This window comes from Eubalaena glacialis, chromosome 10 (assembly GCF_028564815.1).
Source record: "Eubalaena glacialis isolate mEubGla1 chromosome 10, mEubGla1.1.hap2.+ XY, whole genome shotgun sequence".
Lineage (NCBI taxonomy): Eukaryota > Metazoa > Chordata > Mammalia > Artiodactyla > Balaenidae > Eubalaena > Eubalaena glacialis.
In genome coordinates, this window is record NC_083725.1 from 12,169,738 (window position 1) to 12,193,994 (window position 24,257).

General features: G+C 48.3%; 1 protein-coding gene across 2 annotated transcripts in view; it reads right to left on the reverse strand.

The window, feature by feature from the left end:
• GRIK4 (glutamate ionotropic receptor kainate type subunit 4) overlaps positions 1 to 24,257 on the reverse strand; it is a 455,581-nt gene that overhangs the window by 17,141 nt on the left and 414,183 nt on the right. For both annotated transcript variants that reach the window (XM_061202461.1, XM_061202462.1), the window contains exons 14-18: positions 13,422 to 13,531; positions 9,552 to 9,725; positions 5,961 to 6,126; positions 4,377 to 4,602; positions 290 to 418 (exon numbers count right to left, since the gene is read on the reverse strand). In XM_061202461.1, the coding sequence (XP_061058444.1) occupies positions 290 to 418; positions 4,377 to 4,602; positions 5,961 to 6,126; positions 9,552 to 9,725; positions 13,422 to 13,531 (805 nt within the window). The remainder of the gene's footprint in view (positions 1 to 289; positions 419 to 4,376; positions 4,603 to 5,960; positions 6,127 to 9,551; positions 9,726 to 13,421; positions 13,532 to 24,257) is intronic.

Sequence of the window (24,257 nt, forward strand, 5' to 3'; positions counted from 1 at the left end):
TGTGGGGTGCTGGTGGCCTGGGCCATGGCGGAAGAGGTGGTGCTGGCGCAGAAGCGGCTGGACTCAGGAAACATGGCAGGGGTGGCACCTCTAAGACTCGGGAGCGGGCGGGAGTGGACACCGTACAGTAAGCCCAAGACCCTGGGACAGGGATGAGCCCAGCCAGTCCCAGCCCGGCCTTCGGCTCCTTCCGAGGCTTTTTCTCAACCTGGCATTACTTGGAATTTGGACGCCAGAGACGAGCAGCTCTGGTCCTCCAGGCAGGAGGGGAGGCCCTGGCCACCCTTACCTTTGGCTCTGTGATCTTCCTCCTTGGGGCACTTGCCCCCTTCCCACCACTTGCGCTTCAGAATTTCCAGACGGTTGTTCTCCTGCAACTGGAGGATGGCCAGGTCAAACTCGTCCCGGAAGACGGAGCCTGTGGGTCACAGGAGAGGCCAGAACACAGGACATGAGTGCCCCCGTCTGCATCTCTCTGCTCCCTTCCCGGTAAACCTCCCTGCCACCCTGCCCACGTCACATAGGAGGGGAGGGACAGGGGTCCCCGCAGGAGCACGGCTCTCTACTCGCTCCGGCTGAGGACTCTCCGCGCCATGCAGGGCATCAGGCGTTTCTACTTTCCTTCTCTCCACGCTGACTGGCACGCCCAGCCCACGGCCAAGACCCCAGCATGGGTCAAGGGACAGCCTTCCGGGCAGCTGTGCTGCCCACCTCCCCAGCCAGGCGCCAACATTTTCTACCTGGGTGAACCCACCTCCCTCCCTACCAGCACGCGGGAAGCTGGTTGCAAAGCTCCCCGTCCGCCTGCCCCTGGGAGGCCAAGGAGAGAAATCTTCTGTGACACAAACCTCGCAATCAGTTGCCTATTTTCTACTTTATTGAAATTAGTTTCTCTGCCATTTGTAACTCTCACTACATTACACCCGACAATTGTTCACCCGCCGCGGCCACTAATGAGAAAAGGGCCACCCAGAGCGAGGTGGAAGCTTCCTCTCCTCCATCTGTGTGGAGAATCGGTCTGGGGCACCCCCTTTCCCGCACAGCTGCCTGCTGGGTGCCCCAGAACCCCTGGCCCCGTCCACTACTCCATTTACATCGCTCCTCCCTCCCTCCTCAGACAGAAGGCTCTGTTGAGTGCAATTCTTTTTAAATTTTTCGTATGGAGTATGGTCAAGGAGCTTTGGTTCTGGAATGTAGGTTTAATCACAAAAGCAGGCTTAAATGAAATCGTGGAAAGCTCGATGCCCCAGCACAGGCTGAGGCCTGAAATTATTAAGAAAAATCATTAAGAAAAAGCCGCCAGGAGGCTGGAAATGAACTAAGCTGCCCAGTTTTCTTGTCCAAGCTCTGTAAAGGCCTGATGTGGACAGACGCCCCAGGGAAAAGGGCTTCGATGCAGGATACAGGCAAAAGCTGGAACAAATAGATTCCTGCTCTCAAACTTTCATGATCTTGTCGACCTGCAGACTCTAATTCAGTGGGTCTGGGGCTGGGGGCTGAGATTTCGCATTTCTCACAAGCTCCAAGGCGGTGCCCTGCCGCTGGGCCATGGGCTGCACTTTGACAGGTAAGGAATTAGATCAGCTCCCAGATCTCTTAGCACTCTAACAGCCCATGACTCCATAGATAGAACCTTCCCTGCTACAGATACAACTACCCTTGGGCATTCAAACCCCAAGCCTGCAGCGCTGAATGTGATCTGGGTGAATGTCAACAGCACCTCATATATTATATAGCAGGTACTTAACACACATTTGAAGTGAATGGCTACTGGAACTAACAGATGGTGTTAGGTGGTGAGACTAATGAATATTCCAGGTTTAGAGACAAGTATCCAGCCAACAAGGCATTTCAAGCAGTTTCCAAGGCATCTTCAACCCAATCTCAATAGCACACCAAGGGCCCCATGAAAGGATTATTCTGCTTACTCCATGTTTGCCTACTTAGCTCCTAAACTACCCGACTTATTTTCCATCTCATTCCTTGTTCTGTTTCTCTTCATCTTCCTGGGTCTAACCACACTGCTTATTCCATAGTTACACCCTTACTTTCCACTTAAGAAGGACACACATACTTGTCTTTCCTGGACCTAAACTCTGTCCCATCAATCGACTATGCAATGCTCTTCCCAGCCTGATCTAAGAACCTGGGCTAACCCATAGCTCACCTTCCCCATCTATCCTGTCCTGTCGAGCTGGTGGACCCGTTTGGTAACACGGTCTGAGAGGTGAAATGCTAGATTTGGAGATAGGCCCCCTAGGCTCCAGCTCAGCTTTTCTCTCCACTTATTCTGTGACCTTGGACAAGTAACTTACCAGCTCTGAATCTCAGTTCTCTCCTCTAGAATGGGAAGAACCACATCTCCCTTGCAGGTGGGATAAGACTAAGATAACACATATGGAAACAGCATTACCTCAGACACAGAACCAATGCATTTCCCTCCCCTTTTCCTTGGTTACTGATGAGAATTTCTAGAGTCAGTCTGCTTTATGTCAACTCTATAGGTTTGTGCCATGAAAACTTTTGAAGCACTTGACAGTTCAGTTAAATTGCTGGAGTATTATCAACGTGCACCTTAGGTTCATTTTGTGGTTCCCTCCACCATCTTGAAACACAATGTCAACCAGTAAATTTCTCAAAAGGGCCCCTAATCTGTATTATTAATGAAATCAATGAAATATGATGCTAAGTAGAGGGTATGCAGGTGCCCTGAGTGAGGCTTCCAGTTTACAAAACTACTAGGGTCAGAAATGACAGAGTTCAAGGGTGAACCATATTATTGCCTATATTCGTTGGCTTGGTTTCTGATCAGTCTTGAAGAAGTCATCTGCTTTTATCAAATAACAGAGGGAACATTGGAAAATGTGGGGAGGGCACTAATGTTCCCCCTAACAGGCTAAGTGTGATGAAACACTGTGGTGAGACCAGATTATTCAGTTTAACCTTTGTAACAACCCTCTGAGGTACACACTAGAAACCTGATTTTACAAATGCGATAATTGAGACTCTGAGAGGTTAAATAACCTATCCAAGATCCCACAGCCAGGAAGCAGGGTGCATTCCCAGATCTGCCTGACTCCATCCCATGCCCTTCACATGACACAGGTATAAGTGAGGCCTATAATTTATAGAGTTCTGAGTTAGGTACCGATCAAGAGAAGGGGTGTGACACTACTATATATACAAGAGATAACCAACAAGGACCTACTGTATAGCACAGGGGACTATACTCAATATTTTGTAATAACCTGTAAGGGAAAAGAATCTGAAAAAGAATAGATATATATCTGAAACACTTTCCTGAAACTAACTTACACCTGAAACTAACACAACATTGTAAGTCAACTACACCTCAAAAAACAAAAAGAGAGAGAAGTGGTGTGTAAGATACCAACAAAGATGCACATCCTGTATGTCAATTTCCCCACATGAGATGATTTCCTCCATTCCTGCTTCTTCCCCGGCTGCTTGGTTTCAGGACAACCTTGTATGAGGACAGACTTGGACAAGGACAGCCCTATACAATGTGGCTCTCCGTGGTGTGTGTGGGAAGGGTACATGTCTGAATACACTGGGGGACATTTCCAGACCTCCTCCACGGTCACAAAGTCACAAACGTGCTCCCCCTCACCTTCTGATAGAGGAACCATCAGCAGGGGAAGGCCTAAAGCAGGGATATTCTTTACAAGGCAACAGCTGGGAAACCTTTCTGGAAGCCAAGCATCTCTACCTTCCTATAACAAACCGACGGCACAGTCAGCAAGGTGAATACCAGAGCTTTCCTGCCCACTCTCAGCTACCGACTCTGACAGGTGGACCAGTGAGATCCACAGATGATTTGAAAGCCATCTCCTCCAATCACGTCAGTCCCCTTTCGTAGTAAACCTTTCACCAGGGACACTAATAGCAAAATTAATTCACTTGAGTCCTACCATCTCTTCCGTCTCCTTTCCACTGCTAGTAGAGATGTCAGACATCAGAGAAATGGCCAAAGGGCAGGACTCGATGCTTTCACTGCCCAGGGCCTGGGTTCAATCCCTGGTTGGGGAACTCAGATCTCACAAGCTAGCTGTGTGGTGTGGCAAAAAAAAAAAAAAAAGAAAACACCAAGGGCATCCATGTGCCCTTTAATAATTAATCTATGAATAACTAATCAATTAGCCCTTCCATAATTGAGGACTGGGTACTAATCCCTGATGACTTGGAAGGATGTGGATTCGCTTTTTTTAAAAACCTGAAGAATGCCCATCTCAAGTCACTGTGAACCCGGTTCTAGACACAGGGGCTGTTGACTTCAAGGCTGCATTCGACGGTGGGAGCTACCCTGAGCCTGCCTGGGTGGAGCTACCCGAAGAGGCTGTTCCTCTCCTGCATACCGACTGGCATGCCAATCCCATAGCCCTTGGTGTCCAGCAGGCCCCCAATCTGAGTGAGGTTGCAGTTTCGCTGCCGATAGTACTCATTCATGGTGGATTCCAGAAGGAAGGCGTAGTTGGAATTCAACACCCTGGCGATCCCCTCCTCCGTGCTCTTCACGAACACACTGGGCTGCTTGGAGTACATGTAATTCCACATGCGCTGGTAGGTCTGATAGCGGGAATTCTGGGAAAAGAACGCAAGGAAGCAGGTTGAGGAAAGAGAAAGGAGATGGTGGCCTGGAAAGGGAGGGCATCCAAGTGGTCCCTAAAATTCTGGCCCTTCTGCTACTCAGTCCCCTCCTTATATTCAAGAACCTGTTCCCTTTCATCTCACAACTGCCACTGCTTAATGGCAGGAGGAGAGGGTCGTGCCCTTGATACCTTTTACAAAGACAAAGAAGGAACAGGGTCTGAAGGTGTGTAAACTCCGCCTACTGCTTCGATCGTTGGTTCTGCTTCATCCACCCATCTTCCACTGCCAACCTCCATGTTCTGACCAAAGCGAGAATGGAAATTCTGGCTGTGTCCTCTACTGTCCTTCAGCGCAGAGGCAGCAAACTCAGGTTCATTTTGGACTTTTAAGAGACATCATCCGAAGGGGCAGTGCCAGCTCTTCTCTATTAACCCTAAACTAATCCGTCAATCACATATCCAATGTTGGCTTCTAGTTTACAAATAATAACAAGACTGAGAGAATTCTGGGGGTCTAGCCAAACCCTGTGTTTGCATGATGCCTTCACTGGTCCCTGTGCCAGTATCCCTGAGACTTGTATGGGAAACAGAAAACTGAAGGCCTTGGACTTGTTTCGTGTGATAATGAACTTCTTGGGTCACAGACTGGTTAGACACTCACTGACTCCAGGGGAATCTGTTTCCCTAGAGAGCCTGAAGCAAATGCAAACTACTCCTATGTCTGGCCCGGCTCTGCCAGCCTTGGTAGCCTGCCAGCTAACACACCATTGTGGCAGGGCCGGCTCCTGAGCCTTGCAAGGGAACCTCGGAGAAGCCAAAAGGGTCCTGATCTGAGATCTATCTAGTCTGGGATCAATGAAACCAGCTCAGTTTAGTCTAAAGTTCCTTACACGTTAGTCATTTGTGTATTCTCCAATCTTGCTTTGTCTAAGCACTACTTATAAAATTTAGCCTACTTAAAAATTTAAATGCGTACGTTAGCCTAATCTTATGCAGAAATAAATAAAAGTACAGGTTAGAGACACTGCATAATTTTTTCTAATACTCATTACAATACATATGAAACCACTGCAATTAAAAAATAGTTCTACCACTAAAGTCATCTCAAGTAGCACTAATCATTCATGTATAACACTTTGGGACAAGGCTGATATTAACCCAAGTGCTTTGGGGACCTGGTTCCATGGGGATTTTGGGGAGCAGGGGAAAAATGAGCCCCATGAGAACCTCCAGACTAGGTGTTCAAAAGGGATGATGGGATGAGGCAAGATGTTTTTATCTCCAGTGGACAAACATCTCAACTTTATTCTGCCCGACTCCTGATGTTGGTGAGCAACCATATGGGTTTACTTGGAAGAAGGTCATGCTGGAGCCTCCGTGAATCGTGCCATACTCAATGGCGGTCTGGTCAGCCAGGTCATCCACCGATTCAATGGGCACATCCATGCGCTGCACGGTCAGGAAGGCTGCCAGGTTGGCCGTGTAGGATGAGATGATGATCAGCGTGAATGCCCACCTATGTAGGAAAAGACCAAGAAGTCATCATTGCCGGGGCACCCCAGGAGTCTTAAACCCCATCCCCAGTCCTGCTGCGACACGGGAGAGACCAGGTGGCCCTCTTCTGAGGGGCTTAGTGGGGGAAGAGAAAGGAGGCAGGGCATTTGATGTCAACAGAAATGAACGGCTTGGGAGGGTGGCCTAGAAGAAGACAGTGGTTTTCTTTCTCTTATTTCCTAAAGGAGGTGATTATTGGGTTTCTACTCAAAAGAAGTGTGTCCATGAACATGAGACAGCTTGAGAGACGGTGAGCAATGAGCTAGTGAATGAGCTAAGGGTGCCAGCCCTGGAGGCTCTGTTCAGAGCTAGAGCCGGGATGCCTCCCCCAGCCCCGTCACGATGCAGCCAACATTCAGAGCAGCATCGCCATGTACTGAGCGCCTACTGTGAGCCACACCCACTATCTCCTGTACTCCCTACAACTCAGGGAGGTGAAAATCTTATCCTGATTTTACAGAAGACAAAACCGAGGCTCAGAGAAGCAAAGTCACGTGGCCAAGTAACTGAGAAATTTGTATTCTATAACCAGTTCTACAAATTGTAACAGCAGAAACTCTTCAAGATGAACTGGTGAAAAGCACCTTCGGACTGCTGAGAAGTTGGAATTAGAAAATGCTTTTACAATGGTCACGCTATTTCAAAATGGAAGGTTGTTTTATTGGGCAGATCAGACTTATTTAAAATGAGAATAGTTTTGCAACTCAGGCAGCATACATGCTAAAGTCATTAAAACCAGTTTGCTCACTTAAGTCGGTTAAACAAGACATCTACCATCTGGTCAGCAGTATGGATCTGCTTCCTAATCCATTTGTTTATAGGGGTTCAAAGATATATGTAAGCACAACTGAGGTTGGATAATCGCCAAATTCCGAATCAGTGGCGTCTGAATTAATGAGGCTTCACTCATTATGAAGACATTGCCAACCAAGGCATAGTGTTTGCCAGGGGCTGCAGCAGCCGGCAGCTTCCAGGTGGATTTCCAAGAGCAGGAAGTCCCATTGTCCCCTTTGCCACGTGTCCAAGAATTCCTTCAGGCTGCCTCCCAGGAATGAAGGAACAGGGGCACCCATCAACTTGATGGGCACATCCACACGCGCCAGATCACCAGTAAGGGATCTGGTTTTAGTTCTGGCTTTGTCCAATTCCACCTATGAGACCTTGGGGAAAAGCCATACACTTCCTCTGAGCTCGTTTGCTTGCCTAATAAATGGGGGATAATAATGTCTGGTCCACCTGTCTTTGGAGTGTTGTGAGATCAGGTGAGATAATATGTCATTAGTGACTAATAATCCGTAAAGGATGAGATGAGTGTGAGATACAGAGACATGTAGAGATGCAAAGAAAATCATTTGTCCACCTTCCCTACTTGTGACCTGTAAGGGCCAGGAGTCCCTCCATCTGCAAAACCTGCTCTCCTTGCTCCTGCCTGGGCTCTTACACTCTCTTGGAAGTTGTTTCTCATGAGCTTCCCCCAGAGGAGGCTGGGGTGGTGGTGGTGAGTGGTCCCCAGGTGGAGGCGTGCATTCGGAAGCTGCTCTGCCACATTGTCGTGGGTTAATGAGCCCTGGGTGTGGACATGACCTCAGAGCTGGCTGGGGAGCTTCCCCCAGCCCCATGGCTACACTCTGGCATCTGTTTCGCCCTGGGCAGCCATGTGGCTGTTTTTGCCACTGGTCACAAAGGACGGATCAGAGAAAGGAAGTAGCTCATTGCAAGCCCGTCACCTTGGCTGACAAAGCAAATCATGCCCACTCTCCCTCCGGAGGGGCCAGTGGAGACTTGCTCCTGGGTGAAAGGGGCATTATCATTGTGAAGCTGGCATTCTTGTTAGCAACGTGGCATTTTCCGTCGCTTGCTCTGGGTGAGGGTGCCACAGTAGGCCACGATGGCCCTGTTTTCTGACCTCCCACTCCCCAGGGAGCCAACCTAACTGAGGCTCTGATTTTATAACCAAGAATTCCAAGAGGCAGAGGGGCACACCAACACCTCCGGGTCAGGCTGGGAAGGGCTGAGCCTCCCTTCCACAGATGCTCTGGAGCAGGGTAACCGAGCCACCTGGGGCCAGCTATTTAAAGCACTGCTGAGCCAGTGGGCTGAGCCGACAGCCTGCAGGACAGGTGGTCTCCCTCAGCACCAGGGCAGACTTTCTCTGGAGGAGGGAATTCCTGGGGGTGGGAGCTGACAGGTGAAGGAAGCAGGCAATGGAGCCCTACGTGCAGCACATGGGAACAAGCACCTCTGGAAGGAAAAGCCCAAGTAGAAAGGGACCAGAATCTGCAGCTGACATCTCATCTATGGGTTTCTGCCCAGATTTCCTGGATTTTGAGGGAGCTCTGTGACTGTGCCTGACAACACCATCCTTTCTGCCAGGGAATGTGAGACCCAGGTCCCCTCAGTGATCCGCTCAGTGACTCCTGGGCACGACCTGATAATGGGTGAGCACCTTGCCCCAGTGGTTTAAATCCTACTGTATCAGTCCCAGCTGTGTTTCCACCTGCCGATCAGCCCCAGTCCAGTGGCTCCTAGATAACTGTCCAGACCCCTCACTGTCCCCAGCACCCATGCCCCTTTCCTTTTCCTCTGGTTTACACAGGCTGAGAAGGAGAGGAGCGAATGAAGGTTGTAAGTCCTATAAGCTGTGACACCAAACCTGACAGTGGGTTTTTAAGTGAGGATGGGAAACTTGCCTTTCAACACCTCATTGGTATTTCATTTCCCCCCATAATGGCCTAATAGCAATGATTAGTCCAAACATTTATGTAGCACTTCCAAATTTTCAGAGAACTTTCCCACACATCGAATCATTCCACCATGTTCCTTTTGCCCTGCCAAGAGGAGAAGGGAGCTCCAGGAAGAGGCTGGCTGACTGCCCGTGTGGACCGTGATGGCAACTTGCTCCCTGAGGTCCTGTCCAACTCCGAGCTACTAACAGCTTGCATTTTCCCACACCTGCTAAGGTGGACAGGTCCGGCAGGCCCCCAGAGCCAGGTGCAGAGGGGCAAAGCTCCAGAAAGCTGCTGGAGGGGGCGTGGGCTTGGATTTCTCCCGCAGGGACTTCCTTCTACATGCTCACATTTGCATAAATCTGCCTATGCTTTCACAGGCCCTGCCTCTCAACCTCTGGTCATTTTCAGGTCAGGAAGTTATAACTGCTTTGCTGTGGGCCTTCAAGGCATTTTCTCACTCGGTCTCCTTTCCTGCCTTGGCTCCCCTCTACATCTAGACCTCCAAGGCAGGGAACAGAGAAGGAGAAAAGATGGCACAAAGCACACCCACCCACTGCCCCCAAACCCTCTGAGCTGGCAGAGGCTGTCCTAGGGCAGAGCTGAGGTTCCTGCCTACCGGAAGCTGGATCAGGGCTTATCCGAGGACCCAGGATCTTACCAGACGCCACTGACGCAGCGGGTGGATAAGGCACGAGGGGCGATGGTGGAGCCCTGCTGCATGAAGCCCCCGACCGGAAACCAGAGGCTGTTGCCGAGGGAGTACTGATTCACCAGGAGGTTGCACCGGCCCTGGGCACACGGGTGGGGTGTGTACCACTCGTAGGGCGTCAACCTGTGAGAGAAAGGGACACATGCCAGTGCTGCGGAGGGTGGGCGTGAAGGAAGGGGTGCTGAGGGTGTGAGGGCGCTCTCCTGCCTGGCCTCGCCCCGAGACCTTGGTAGCTGGCCTGTGGCCTTGGCTAAGCCCCTCCCCTCTATGGGACTTGGGTTTTCCCACTGAAAAATGAGAAAGTTGGACTATGTTGGCAGTTTCGGAACTGTTTTTCTTTAATCAAAGAAACATTTTAATTTTTTCAAAATAATTCAAGTCACAGAATAGACGGCTGGGAATTGCTTGTTCTGCCTCCTTCAGTTCCCCAGAGTGAGACCCTACAGCCCCACAGAGCCATGGTTTGAAAGCCGTCGGCCTAGAGTAGTAATTCTCAAACTTTAACTGACATCAGAATCACCAAGAAGGCTCGGGAGAACACAGATTGTGGCAAAAGCGTCTGATTCGGTACATCGGGTTGAGGCCCAAGAATCTGCAAGTTCCTAGGTGATATGGATGCCACTGGCCCAGGGACCACACTTTGTGAACCACTGGCCCAGATGGTCCCTCAGGCTCAGGCCCTGGTTCTCAACCCTGTCTGTGTTTCAGACTCACCTGGGAGCTTTTGAAATAATGCCGATACCTGGATTCCACACCCAGAGGTTCTGATTTAATTTGTCCAGGTAAGGCCTGGACATCAGCATTTTTAGGGCTCCCCAGGTGAGCATGATGGGCACACAGGGTTGAGAAGGGCGGCGCTCCCTCCCGCTGTCGCTCGAAGCCTCACGCTGGCCTCTCTCTCCCAGCGGTACCTCTGATGCCCTTTCTTCCTGCCCACCAGACACATGCTCTCCCTCTTCCGCCCCAGCCTGCCTCCCACACAAAGCCTTCCAGCTCTGATGTGAGAGACGCGTCTGGGCGTGTGCTGAGCAGGGCAGGTCTGCCTCTTCACAGGGTGTTACCGTCATCCCCAGCCTTCCCTTCAGCCTAGTGCGCATGTGCCGTGCTGCAGGGCTGGCCCACATTTCCATCGCTGCCGCCTGTTCCCGAATACAAGGCCAATGTGCCATTGCTGGCCCCTGCCCCGAGATGTGCTCCTTCTCTTCGTGGCCTGCGGGGCTGGCTGGTACCCGTGGTGCCTCACCTCGGTGGTTCCCAAGCCTACGGGCCATTGGAAGTGAGCTTCAAAAATACAGATTTCCAGGCCTCATCCCTAGAGATTTGGAGACGATCAGACATAGAAATTCAAGCTTTTTAAAGCTCCCTGTGTGACTCTGGTATCAGCTGGCTTGGGAACGGCTGCCTTAGAGCAGTGGTTTTCAAATATCTTTTCATCTCTAAAATCTTACCCAGAAGTACAATATATAAGAGAAAAGTGGAGCTGGTCTGAATGAAGACGGGCTGAGGTCCCAGAGCTCTGGCTGCCCAGCCTCTTCACACCGCCGCTCCACGTCTCTGTAACCTTCCAGGAGCCTCCACGCTCGGGGAACACCGTTCGAAAGCCACCACCTTGGGCCAGATTACCCTATGCTCAGATATTACATATATAGGATATTATATATATATGTATATATAGGATGTATGATCAGACCTTTTGTACAGTTTCTTCTTGGTTTATCTTTTTGTTAATTCTGGATCCTAGGGGGCAGTGTGTGCATGTGTTTGTGTGTGTGTTTGTGTGTGTGTGTAGGGCAGAGAAGAGGGGCTGTTTAAGCCCCCAGGGCTGATTGAAAAGCTTCAGGCTGTGGCAGGCATGGTGAAGCAGCCGTGTGTGTGTGTGTGTGTGTGTGTGTGTGTGTGTGTGTGTGTGTGTGTGTCTGGTAACCAAGCCCTAAGACCATTTGCAGGCCCCCGAGGTCACCTGAGAGCCATGGCTTACTACACACAGGGGCTCAATCAAAGGGGGCAAGAGCGAACTGCGGGGCAGTGGAGCCAGGACGCAGGCAGACAGTTTTCTTTGAGCAGCCGCAGGCAGTGCGGCCAAGTGCAGAGGGGGAGTGTCAGATGGCTCCTGTGCCTCGCCAGTCGACACTGACGACAGACACTTGACAGTGGCAATGCCTACAGGCCCAAGGAGGGGTGGGTGGCACCCGAGCGGCGCAAGGAGCCGCAGCCTTTGAAGACGACCGGGTTGTAAGCAAGGCCTTTCCCTGTTTGGTTGGATCTCATGGGCCAGGGACGACTTCCTGAACTTGGCTTTGATCTCCACTGGAAGAGGCACAAACTGAGTGATTCAATGCCTCTCGGGCAGGCTGGGAACTGCCCCGGGGTCTGGAACCCTGCAGTTCCTTGGGGCTGCATCTTCTTCTTTTTTTTTTTTAATATAAATTTATTTATTTTTGGCTGTGTTGGGTCTTCGTTTCTGTGCGAGGGCTTTCTCCAGTTCCGGCGAGCGGGGGCCACCCTTCATCGCGGTGCGCGGGCCTCTCACTGTCACGGCCTCTCCCATTGCGGAGCACGGGCTCCAGACGCGCAGGCTCAGTAGTTGTGGCACACGGGCTTAGTTGCTCCGCGGCATGTGGGATCTTCCCAGACCAGGGCTCGAACCCGTGTCCCCTGCATTGGCAGGCAGATTCTCAACCACTGCGCCACCAGGGAAGCCCCCGGGGCTCCATCTTCTAACTGGAGGGTGCACAGTCTCTCCTCAAGCACTGAACAGACGTGCTCTTGGGGAAGACCCCACCCCATAGAGGTGGAATGTTCACTACAGAATCATCTGGCCCCGCCTCCGTGGCCCCGAGGCAGAGGAGACCGCTGGACCAGAGCCACTGGCAGCCCTTTAGAAGCTCATCCTGAGCGGGTCTCGGCTCCTCCAGGGTGGTGAGCTGAGCACTGAGTGGGAATCGGGGACCTGAGGGAATGACCCGGAGCCACAAGAGCTTGTTCTGCTTCTGGATAGTCAGTTGGCTCTCCTGAAGCCCAGGCTGGTCCACCTTAGCCTCAGAGAGAAACAACCCTCTCTGTGCATCTTCCTGGGACGCTCCTCGGCTTCTTCCGTCGGCCCAGGGACAGTCTCTGGTTTCCGGGGGCAGGGGCAGGGGCGCTGGTTCTCCCCAACCCCTGATCTGGACCATTTGTCTCAACTCAGCACTACTTGCCAATGCTTCTCTCTGTCCCGCCCTCCTGCTGTCAGCCACCCTCCGCAGTCCCCATTCAACAAGGCAGCTGTGTTTTCACAGACAGACTCGGGCTGGGGAAGGGCCAGGCCCTCTACAGAGGAGGCCTTCTCCCTCGCCTGTGCCACCGAGGCCTCCAGCCCCCCACTCCAGATTTTCAGGCTCTGCTTCTCGTCATTCAGCACTTTGTGGCAGATCCTGGCAAGGACGGATGCCAGGGCTGCCAAAGCCTCGGTACTTAATCAGAGTGATCTTCCTGCCACCTTCCTCCCCTCCTCTCTCTCCCAAAGCTCCTACACAAGCTGGCGGGCTGGAGACTGGGGAACGAGAGGAGTAAGAGGCAGGGGCGCAGAAGCAAATTTGGACAAGCTCGCCTGTCTTCTTTGTGCCTAGTAGGGGATGTGGGCAAAGATGGATGGATGGGCAGTGCCAGGTCAACAGCTGGGCAGAGTGGTTCAGGTCCTGGGTCGCTCTCCCGTCCTTCTGGTTTGGCACCAAGGGCTTCTCAACCCACCCTTCTCCGGCTCCCCACCCCCTCCCATGCAGTTCCCAGAGGTGGACACGAGGTGGCGGTGTGAGGACAGGGAAGGGGAGAGGAGAGTACCGAGCCACCAGGAAGAGGACACAGCTGACGGCCAGATAGGCTAGAAGCATGAAGAGCCAGACGCCAGGAGAAAAAGGGTCCAGGAAGGAGAAATAGCCGGGTCTGCGGCCCTGGAAATGGAAATAAAAACAAGATTCACCATCTATATTCAGTCAGCATGGCCCTTGGGAAGGGCAGGGCAGGGCAGAGGGGATGGTGACCTGGGTCTGGCCCCAGATTGCATTGCTTTGGGTTATGGGTGATTGGTTTAAATGACACAGGGCTGAAGGTGTAGAGGGGGCTGCTCTGAAACACTTACCCAGCCCTGATCTCAGCAGATGAAACAAAAGAACAGCCCGGGGGCCTCGTTACTTCCTAGGATGAAGGAGGCTCTGTGCTGGGCAAGCAGAACAGCCCTCAGTGCCCCTTATGTGCTGTCCCCACATCCTCCAGGGGCAGTGTGTTTGGGTTCTGAAGCATTTTTGAACTGTTGATGTCTGCGGTGGTGGATGGAACGCTAGCCCCCCACTCAGACACTCACCTCTTTCTCGTGAGGATGCTAATATGACAGGCATCCTTGGTTTTTTTGTTTGCAGGGTGATCTCACGCACAGTGAGACCTTCTCAAACCGGTGCTGTGAGGCCCAGATTCTTATTTTCATTGTATTAGGGAAGAAATCAAAGCCCAGGGCACTCGAGAGATGTGTCCAAGGTTATACGGCTAATCAGCGGAAGAGCTGGGACTCAAATGCACGCTTCCTGACACAAAGCCCAGGGCTCGTACCATGATGCTGTGGGAAAACATGTTTGTCCCCAGCACAGGGACATGCTTGACTAGAGTCATGGGTGCCAAAGGATGGAGCCAGGAACAGAGAGCTGAGGACCAAGCTCCAGGGCATTTTCTGTAGGAAAGTGAGATAGAATGAGAAGGAAGGAGTTCCAGAACCTGCTCCCAATCTTCAGCTGTGTGGTCTCGGGCAAGTGCACACCCCCCTTCAGCCTCCGTTGGAGCTGGACTAGATCAAACGTGACACCCTGGTGACCTGCAGCCCACAGACAACTTGTTTGTTTACCTGCAGTGCTTACCCATTTTGATTAATTGCCAACATTAAATGATTGGGAGATTTCACATAAAAATCCAGATTTCTGGCTTAAAAAATGGGTGATCTGGCAACACTGGGCCTAATTCTCAACCAGCTGGAGCTGAGTGGCGGCTGCCCACTCAAGACAGGGCCCCTCTCTGCAGCTCCCCACGGCTGCCTTGGTCTTGCATCAGGCTTACTTCTTCCATTTACTATGAAACCACTGGACTAGATGCTCCCTAAAGACCATTCTAAATTGAAAATGATATAATTTTATGATTCCAGGAATCTAGGAAGTCCATGGATAGGGCAGAAAATCAGTATTAAGCTCAGGGGTTCTACAAACATGTAAACTTTCACGCTCAAGAGTATATGAGTCACGGCACAACCTACTGTCAATAACAAGGTATGTCACTTTTACACTGGGGTCCCCAGAAACACAAAGGGCAGCTGCCTATGCCAGTACTAATCTCAACCAGCTTTCTGGGCTTTCGTTATCCAAGGACAGCCGGACCATGGAGCCCATGCTAAGAAACTCTAGGTAACAATAGCTCTCCCAATGCAGCATCTAAGGAGCGGGGGAGACAACGCTGCATGGTCCCCTTGTATTCGAACAGCTCCAGTCGTGGGTGATTTTCAACTTCTCTTCTGGTGGGTTTTCCATCCCTTCCCAGCAAGCCAGTAGGCAAATTCCCAAAGCACTTGGGAGTACAGTTTTTACACTCCCATTTGGGGACACAGTCCGGAGGGTACAGAGTGAAGAAGTCAAAGCTTATCCTCTGCCAGTGGGGCACCTGTTCTTGGGCCCTTCATCAGTGTGACAGTGACCCCTTGGGTGGTCTGTCTGAAACTGGTTTTCTCTCCCAATAAGGCTGAGACCAGGGAACTGCCCTTTGATACAAATTGCAAGTACTCTGCCTCATGTGCGTTCATGCTTGAGCTGCACAGAACACTCAGGTGATTGACTGGGAAAATAAAACAACTTGAGGGACAAAGCCCAGTAACCAAGGGAACAGGAGAGAAATGGGGAGGAGGCCATTTAAGTATGTCTGGTCCTATCACTATGTATATTCTCTAACAGGAAGAAGGACTCAAGAGAAGCAGAAGGAGAGTCCCCAGTTAGTCATTCTTGTGTCCATCACGGGCTAACCATGTCTTTGTCTACATCCTAAGAGCCAGTGGCAGACAAAGGAAGACATAGAGTGAGTCCAGAAGGGGGATGAAGGCACTCATGATGCATATACACCTTCTGCAGCAGAAATCACGAGCATGGGCCACTCCTGGGGTCCTTCTATCCCCCAGAGCTTCTCTGGGCAAACGTACATGAATTCTACACCTGTCGCTCATGACTATTTCACTCTGTGTCTCCCAGTTGAGAGATATCCAAGAGAAAAAAATCTTTCATTGTAGCTTTCTGAATCTGAAACCCCATTAGATGCTCAATGTCAGAAATCTATACCTGATTATATCACAACGAGTGAAATTGAGGAAAATGACAGCACTATTTAAAGCTGCCATATTTGGTTATGGGTGATAAGAAATGATGCACAGCCATGGGAAAAATTCCTGCAGACTCAAGTTATAAAACATAGAACATCACACAAACAAGGATCAAGACATAAACAGAGCTCCATTGGAAACATATCAGTCACGTTGGCAAGGCAACATCTGATTCCACTTGTGATTGACTGACGCCAACCAGAAGAGCAAGGAATGGGCAGTCATTTGAGATTTGGGTCTGGGCTCGCACAGCCTAGGCTTGGGCTGAGCCTAAGCTGTTTTTATGATGCCAAAGAGAAGTATGTTACTTGTAAGGCTCTGAACGCCTACCTTTTTTTTTTTTTTTCTATGCAGATGCTTTTGATTGCTTCCTTCCCCAAAGACATCTGAGTACTGGTGCTTGGGGCAAATCAGGTGTCACATGCCACAGGCATTTCTTCCTAGTAATAGATTTTCCTTAACCCAAAGGATATATGATGGTGATGCTTTTCTTCTGAAGAACTCAAAATGCTTCACTATGTTCTCTTGATTTCAGTACCCAGTTCTCCATATTGACAGATGGAAGAACTGTGACCCACGGAGATTAAGTGCCTTGCTCAAATCACTGGTGATGGCCTCAATTTCTCTGGTGCTCATTTGTCAAGCTGTGCCATAGGGATGCCATGCTCTCCTTCTTTCAAATGGCAGCTGTACCACGTCTCCCTCTCCTTTTCATCTTTGCAATATGCTCCAATAAACTCCTTAATTAATCCCACGCCTTCTACCCAATACCAAAAGAATCCCAACCTACTCAGTCTCACCCCCTTAAAGTACTCTAAACATCATTTATTTGTACCCATCATCATTTATGGTGACTCTGTTGCATTTATAGGCATTTGTATTGATTTATACATGTCTCTGTTGACTACAAGTTGGGCTGGTTCCTTCTGGCGAATACAACCACTTTGAACGTAGATAATTGGTTATATATAGTCTATGCCCCAAATGTCTACGACAGATCAAGTCCTGCAGATGGGGTGGAAAATTAGATGGCACCAAAATGAAAACTGGTTCCTTGACTTTTGTACTGTGCTTCAGACTGACCACATCAGAGACAGCATCACTGATGCCATCTGATGGTGAAAGAGACTGGGCTGGTCACCAAATGGTCACAATCCCTGCATGGTGAGGCCCTGTGAATGTTAGCTGTCCATGGAGCTATGAAGTGGTACTAATCTCCCCTTGCCCGTTGAAAATTCCTCTTATCCATAAAGAAAATCTGTGAACTCACTGATACTTCATTCTCTATGTACTAGAAGAAATGACATTATAGTAAGGAAGTAATTGCTTTCCCAGAGTCTGGAGCCAAATGCATAAGGACACCAGAGCCAGGTAATGTAGGGCAGGCAGTGAATTAAAACACAGACTCTGGAGTCAGCCTGCCCAGGGTTGAATCCTGGTTGTGCCACGTACAACTGTGTGTCCCTGTGCAAGTTACTTAACCTCTCTGGGTCTCCATTTCCTCTTTTGTAACATGGGGGTAGTAATAAAACCTACCTCATGGGTTGTTTTAACACACAGTAAGTGCTATATAAGTGTTTGCTCCCCCTCTGCCTAATGGTAGCCATGAGTGAAGGGGGTGCAGGGAGATGGTATATGACAAAAGAGGAAACTTCCTTTTATATTGATTCTCCCTCAGTGGACAAGAAATACTATTTTCTGTCCTATAGGAGCACATGCTAAAGATGCTTGGAGGGAGAATGCCATCTGGCCACAGTCGCCTTCCACAACTCCTAGAGTTTCTATGGGTTATAATACATGAATCATGAGGGTTCCCCCAGGGCTCTCCAGGGAAGCGATTAGGGTAATACCAAGCTCTGTTCTGGAAGGCTGGCCCTTAGAAGTCGGTGATTGCAATCTTTGGAACTCAGTTCCACCTCAGCCTTCCCAAAAAAGTCAAGACAGAGTGGCTCAGGTGTGCAGCAGGTTCTCCTGTGTCTGTGTAAGGGCTGTGTACCCTCATCACCATTTCCTACACACAAACCAGTGATATCAACTCTCTTCCTTCCCTGAATCCACTCCCTCTCCAGCAGAGCCAATGACAAAGGCTCATCCTGTCCCCCATGTAGTTTTGCCAGTCTTTAGAACTAAATGGCCATTCATAGAGAGGTTTCTTTCCACACCCAATTTGTATTGAATTGGGTTAGGGCTAAAGAAAGAGATAAGAGATAAACTCTTTAGGGCTCTTTAGGGCTAAAGAAAGAGATAAGAGAGACAGTCTCCATGACTCTTTCTGGAAGCAGCAGAAGGAAGAGATTTCTTCTTGGCCTGTGCCAGGAACCCATGGATAACCTCCCTCAGTGTGTCTGCAGTGGATTGTCTTGATGATATTTTGGTTTAGCACGCACTTCTCACATCTGACTCCAAGAGTAAAAAAGAAGTAAGCAATTAATTCCTCTTCACTAAAAACACCCAGATGGGTTTGTTGCCTGTATAACCCAGATGGTGGCATATCTATTTTCACTTTGCTGATTGGAAATCTGGCATGAGAAGACCAAAGTTCTAAACCTGGCCCTGACCTTGACTTGCTGAGTGATCCTAGGTGAGCCACTCAGCTTCTCTGGTGCTGTTTCCTTCTTCCAGAAAATGGGACACCACAATCAACATGAAAGGGGGGATGTGAGAACTACTAAAGTAATGTTGATAAAATCCTTGAACTTCTTGAGAGAGGAGCACTCAATAAATAACCAATATTAACACGATTATACATTCAGGGAACCATATTTCCATTATATGGGCTATCATGTTACTTAGCTTTAAGGAATAGAACTTTATTCATTTTCTGTTTTCTTACAACAGAGTATTAAGCAGTATCAGAAATGATTCACTGGTTTACTTAGCTTTGTTCTCCATTTTCCTAGACAGTCTTTCTGAGATGAAACAGACCTTCTTGAAAAACAACTAATACATCCAGCAAAAATGCCAGGCATTAATTTAATGTTGACATTTATTTCTTGCTCACTTTTTAATCACTGTCTGCTTTGTTTTTTTCTTTTCTTTCCATTTTTTTTTTTTTTTAACTTTTGTTTAGAGAGAAGACTCTAGCCAAGGGTTAAGAAGAGAAAAAGAACAGAGTGTGAAACTTTCACATTTGCTATTCAAATGTGGAGCAGGACATTGGAGGGGAAAATAGTAAACTCACATTTTCAAGGGAGCCTTAGATGTTCTGGCTGGCTTAGGACACTATATGGGATCATAGATAGTATCCTCTGATTAGAAGGGATCTTGAAAGATCACCTAGCACATGACCTTGACACAGAGAAATATACCTACTGTACCATAAAGATAGATAATTGGAAATGTATGGACTTGGAGATCGAAAACCTGGGTTCCATGCCACCCCACCATCGCACTCTCTTTCCTCTTTCCACTGCACCACTAGCCACGACTGGCTTCAGAATCCTTCTGTGCAAAATGGGAATCCTACTACCTGCCTCGGGGGATTGCTGTACTAAACCGGAGACTGTATGTGAAAGTGCTTCATGAATAAAGAGGTGCCAGATGATGTTAGTCAACATACAAATATCCTGGACATACACCCAACCTCCTTGAATATATTGACACTGAATTTTCTAAACTTGATTATCCATTTGGGGGCTATATGTGCCAATGTCAAATCCCAGGTTGGTTTCTGGCACGCTCTGATAAGGCTTTGCTTCAGCAGTCAGTGTGTGCTTGAGGCATACAAACTTACTTTAATATTAATCTGAGCAAAAACATCATTAGGGAAATTGCTGCTGCAGAAAAAAAGAGAGAGAGAGAAAACTACATGATATACTCTAATATCAAATGTGAATGGTTTTGTTTTTCTATGCTCTTTTCTCTTCCATTCACAGATATTTGGGAGCTTACAGTATGCATCAATTCTATAGAACGCTGGACTGCAAAATGCATCAATTCTATAAAACCCTGAACTGCAAAATGCCCTTGGGGTTACACTGCTATGCTAAATACTGAACTTCTCAATAAGAAGAAATGAGCTAATATGCCAAGGAAATCAAGAGAGTCTTGAACTTCAGATGTCCAGTCATTTGACTCCTATCTTTGCAGTACCAGGGGATACCCCAGATTCTAAAGGCTGAATCCTCCATGTATGGCCTGGAAGCTCATCTGGCCCCAGCCAGGGGTTCCCATGCCTTCTCAGGTCGGTGCTGTGCTGTCTGTGGTATGTGCAGGCATCAGGGAGGGAGGGAGCCATGGGTTCAGGTGGCCGCCACGACCAGGCCTGAGCACAAGATGGGTCTGAGCTGCCCCAACATCTGCCTCCCCTCACTTTTTGTTCTCAAGGCCAATAGGGTAAAGGCCAGAAAGTAAAAAGAAATCTAATTGGGTCACTCATCCTGCTGCCTGGAATACTGGGTCTCCTGGCAGAAGCCAGGCTCCTGGGGGTCAGTGCTGCTCGACCGTGAGCCACCAAGGGAAGTGGTGGTCACTGCCTGCAGAATCACAGGTCCCTCCCTCCCTCCCCTGTTCCTTTCTTCCCTCTGTACTTATCAAGTAAATATCGCATGTTTAGGATGAGACATTTTCCATACCAAAAATCATATTATAAAAATTTATGGTCTAATACCATACAATATCACTTATATGCGGAATCTAAAATGTGACACAAATGGACTTACCGACAAAACAGAAACAGACTCACAGACATAGAGAACAGACTTCTGGTTGCCAAGGGGAGGCGGGGGCGGGGGAGGGTTGGATTGGGAGTTTGGGATTAGCAGATGCAAACTATTATATACAGAATCGATCAAAAACAAAGTCCTATTGTATAGCACAGGGAACTATATTCAGTATCCTGTAATAAACCATAATGGAAAAGAATATGAAAAAGAATATATATGTACATATGCATACATGAATCACTTTGCTGTACACCAGAAACTAACACAACATTGTAAATCAACTATAGTTCAATTTAAAAAAATGTATGGTCTGGCAAGAGGGTACCTTCTCCCCAGTGTATCTCCCACTAGGATCTACTTAGGGAGAGAGAGATAAACAAAGAGTAATATAACGCAGCATATAAATGTTGTTATAGAGGTATAGGCAGAGGGCAGCAGCTCAGAGAAAGAAGCAATCAGCTCCATCTAGGGGAGTCACATTTGACAAGTGCCATTTGAGCTGGGTATTAAAGGCCAGGGAAGACCTTGTTAGACAGTTGAGGGACAAGAAGATGAGCATGAATCTAGATAAGAAGACAGGAAGAGGCTGACATGATGGGAAAAGGAGTGAGCAGTACAGGATGAAGGTGCCTGCAGCAAAGAGATGGAAGTGGAACAGGAGAGATCAGCTTTTATTCTCCATGCTAAGAAGGTTGGACTTTTTCTCGTAAGTGATACGCAGCCAGTGAATGATTTTAAGTTGGAAGCTGATATGATTACATTTGTGAAAAAAATAAAAATAAATAAATAAAATAAAACAACTCTCAGGCTGCAGGATGGATTGAGGATAGATGACAGTGGGGAGAAATTCACATACATTTATGAAATGTAATAACTGGGGGAAGGGATAAATTAGGAATTTAGGATTAATAGATACACACTACTATATAAAAAATAGATAAATAACAAGGACCTACTGTATAGCACAAGGAACTATATTCAACATCTCAACTATATTCAATTATATATACAATTGAATCACTTTGCTGTACACCTGAAACATTATAAACTGACTATACGTCAATAAAAAATGTAATAACTAACACTTTATTGTGCACATGTCAGGCGCTGTTATAAGTGCATTACATATGTATTCTCATTAAATGTGCATGACAACCCATTTTTACAGATGAATAAGCTGAGACACATGTGCCCTGCAGCCAGTGAGTGTCAGATCTGGGAATAAACCCATGCAGTCTGGCTCCAGAGTCCAGGATTTTCACTCTACTGCTTCTTGGTGAATGCTTACAATAACAGTGGCCCTTTGATGGGGATACAGTAATGGATAAGAAACACCTGCCCTCAAGGAGGATACAGGCCACCAGAATGGCAGTAGTTGAGGTTAGAGATGAGGAGAGCCTGAACCAAGGCAGATTAAGTGGAGACAGAGAGTATATCTGAGGACTATTTAGGACGTGAGCGGACCAACTGACCATGTGAGGAAAGAGAAGTGATGGACAGCTCAGGTGGCTGGATGGAGATGGCGTTACCTGAGATGGGGCAGAGGAGGGGAGGGAGGAATATACCGAATGAAGTTCGTGTCACTGTTTTTGAGGTGCCTCTGAGATATCCAGGCGGGGACGTCTTAGTAATGTGTTTAAAATATGCTTCTGGAATTTAGGGGAGCAGTCAGGGTTAGATTTATAGATTTGGGAAAGGGTGAGATTATCCAGGCAGAGAGTTGGGAGAGTGAGAATAGAAAAGGGCCACGGACATTAAAGAGGCAAACAGAGACAGAGAGAGAGAGAGAGAGAGAGGAAGCAACAGAAATGGTGGAAGAGGCAATAATCAGAGAGGCAGGAGGAACAGCGGGAGAAAATGGTGACTTGGATGCTAGGAACAGAGAGAGTTTTAATAAGCGAGAGGGATCGACAGTAACAATTGCCAAAGCCAGACTCCTTAGTCAGCCTCTGAGGGGCAGGGAGTAGAGGTCAAAAGAGCAAAACATTCTTCTGATTTGGCCCTGGAGATGCCTGGGCAAAAACAGATTATGCCCCAAGGTTGGGAGGAAGGGAAATATCCCATAATCAACTTGTGATGATCCACATTCATGAAAGAACCTAGATAATCTGAGATTACTGGAAACTCACAAATTATTTCTGGTTATCTTTAGGCTTCAGAGACATACCTGCCACCACTTGTTATCTTGGAAGGTTTTGAAGAATTTCTAACTAGGCGTTTATACTTTGTGTTAATTATTTTTACTTTTGCACACAGGTTTGATTATCACCAGATGCTCACTTTTCAGTAACAATCACTCCTGACTCAGGTGACCTCAGACATAGAGCTAAGAGATTCTAGGTCATTATAGATTACAAATGAAATTAAATGAACCATATTTTTGCTCACAGAGAACTATCAATCAGAGAAAATTCACAAAATAATAAACACCCAGCATTCAACTTCAACTTCATCAACTTAACACTATTGTATCAGAGAGAGCTTCTCTGTGTAGTTTTAGATTTTGGCGCTCATGGTGAACTCTGCCGGGCTACCCTTTGGTATTAGCTGTTCCTGCTGATGCCTCTTTTGTTTCAGATTCTGTGAAGTTCATCTCAGACTTGTTCTCATTGGATCTCCCCTGATTTAATCGATTCAGCATCGTTCTCTCCCCAGCTCACTCTTTGGTACTGTCTAAGCATTCTGCCTCATACACAGAATGCACTCAATAAATATTTGTTGAATAAATGCATAAACTGTCAGTTCTGCTTAGTGTGAGCTGCCCACGCCAGCACTCAGCTTGGCCCCCTGTTAGAAATCAGATCTGAGCAGCCGTGTGGCACACTAGGGTCTCAGTAAGGAGGTGGGGAGAGGGGAGGAATGCTGACCAGAGAGGGGAGCTGTGTGGGTTAGGTTCTCCAGAGAGACAGAGAGAACCAGGAGGGGGTGTGTGTGCGTGCATGTGTGTGTGTGTGTGCGTGTGTGTGTGTGTGTGTGTATGTAAAGAGAGTTATTTCAAGGAATTGGCTCATGTGATCGTAGGAGCTGGTAGGTCCCAAATCTGTAGGGCAGGAAACTCAGACAAGATTTCTACGTGATAGTCTTGATACAGAATTCCTTTTGCTTTGGGAAACCCATTTTTATTCTCAAGGCCTTTTAACTGATTGGATGAGGACCACCCATATTATCAAGGGTCATCTCCTTTCCTTAACATCAGCTGATTGTAGATGCTAATCGCATCTACAAAATACCCTCACAGTATCATCTAGACTAGGGGTTGACCAAACATCTGGGCATTAGAGCCTCGCTGAGCTGACACATAAAACTTCACATCCCAGAACTAATGCAGGGGAGCTCATACAGTTATAGGTTTGCAGGTGGTAGGAAACATTTGGCCAATGATCTAATTAAGATTGCCCAGAGGATCGGAGAATTGGAGTTTGGTTCTGGCCAGAGTTGATATTCAGGACAATCGTGTCCTGGGTGGTGACGGTAGCCTAGCAACAGATGTTCCCAGGGGGTGGAAACACTTGGGATGACGTGCCTTCACCCATGTGGTTCCTCTTGGCCCATCGGGTCACGAGTGGAGCTCTAGTGCCCTTGGCCTTAATCAAGAAATCAAGGCCAGAGCCT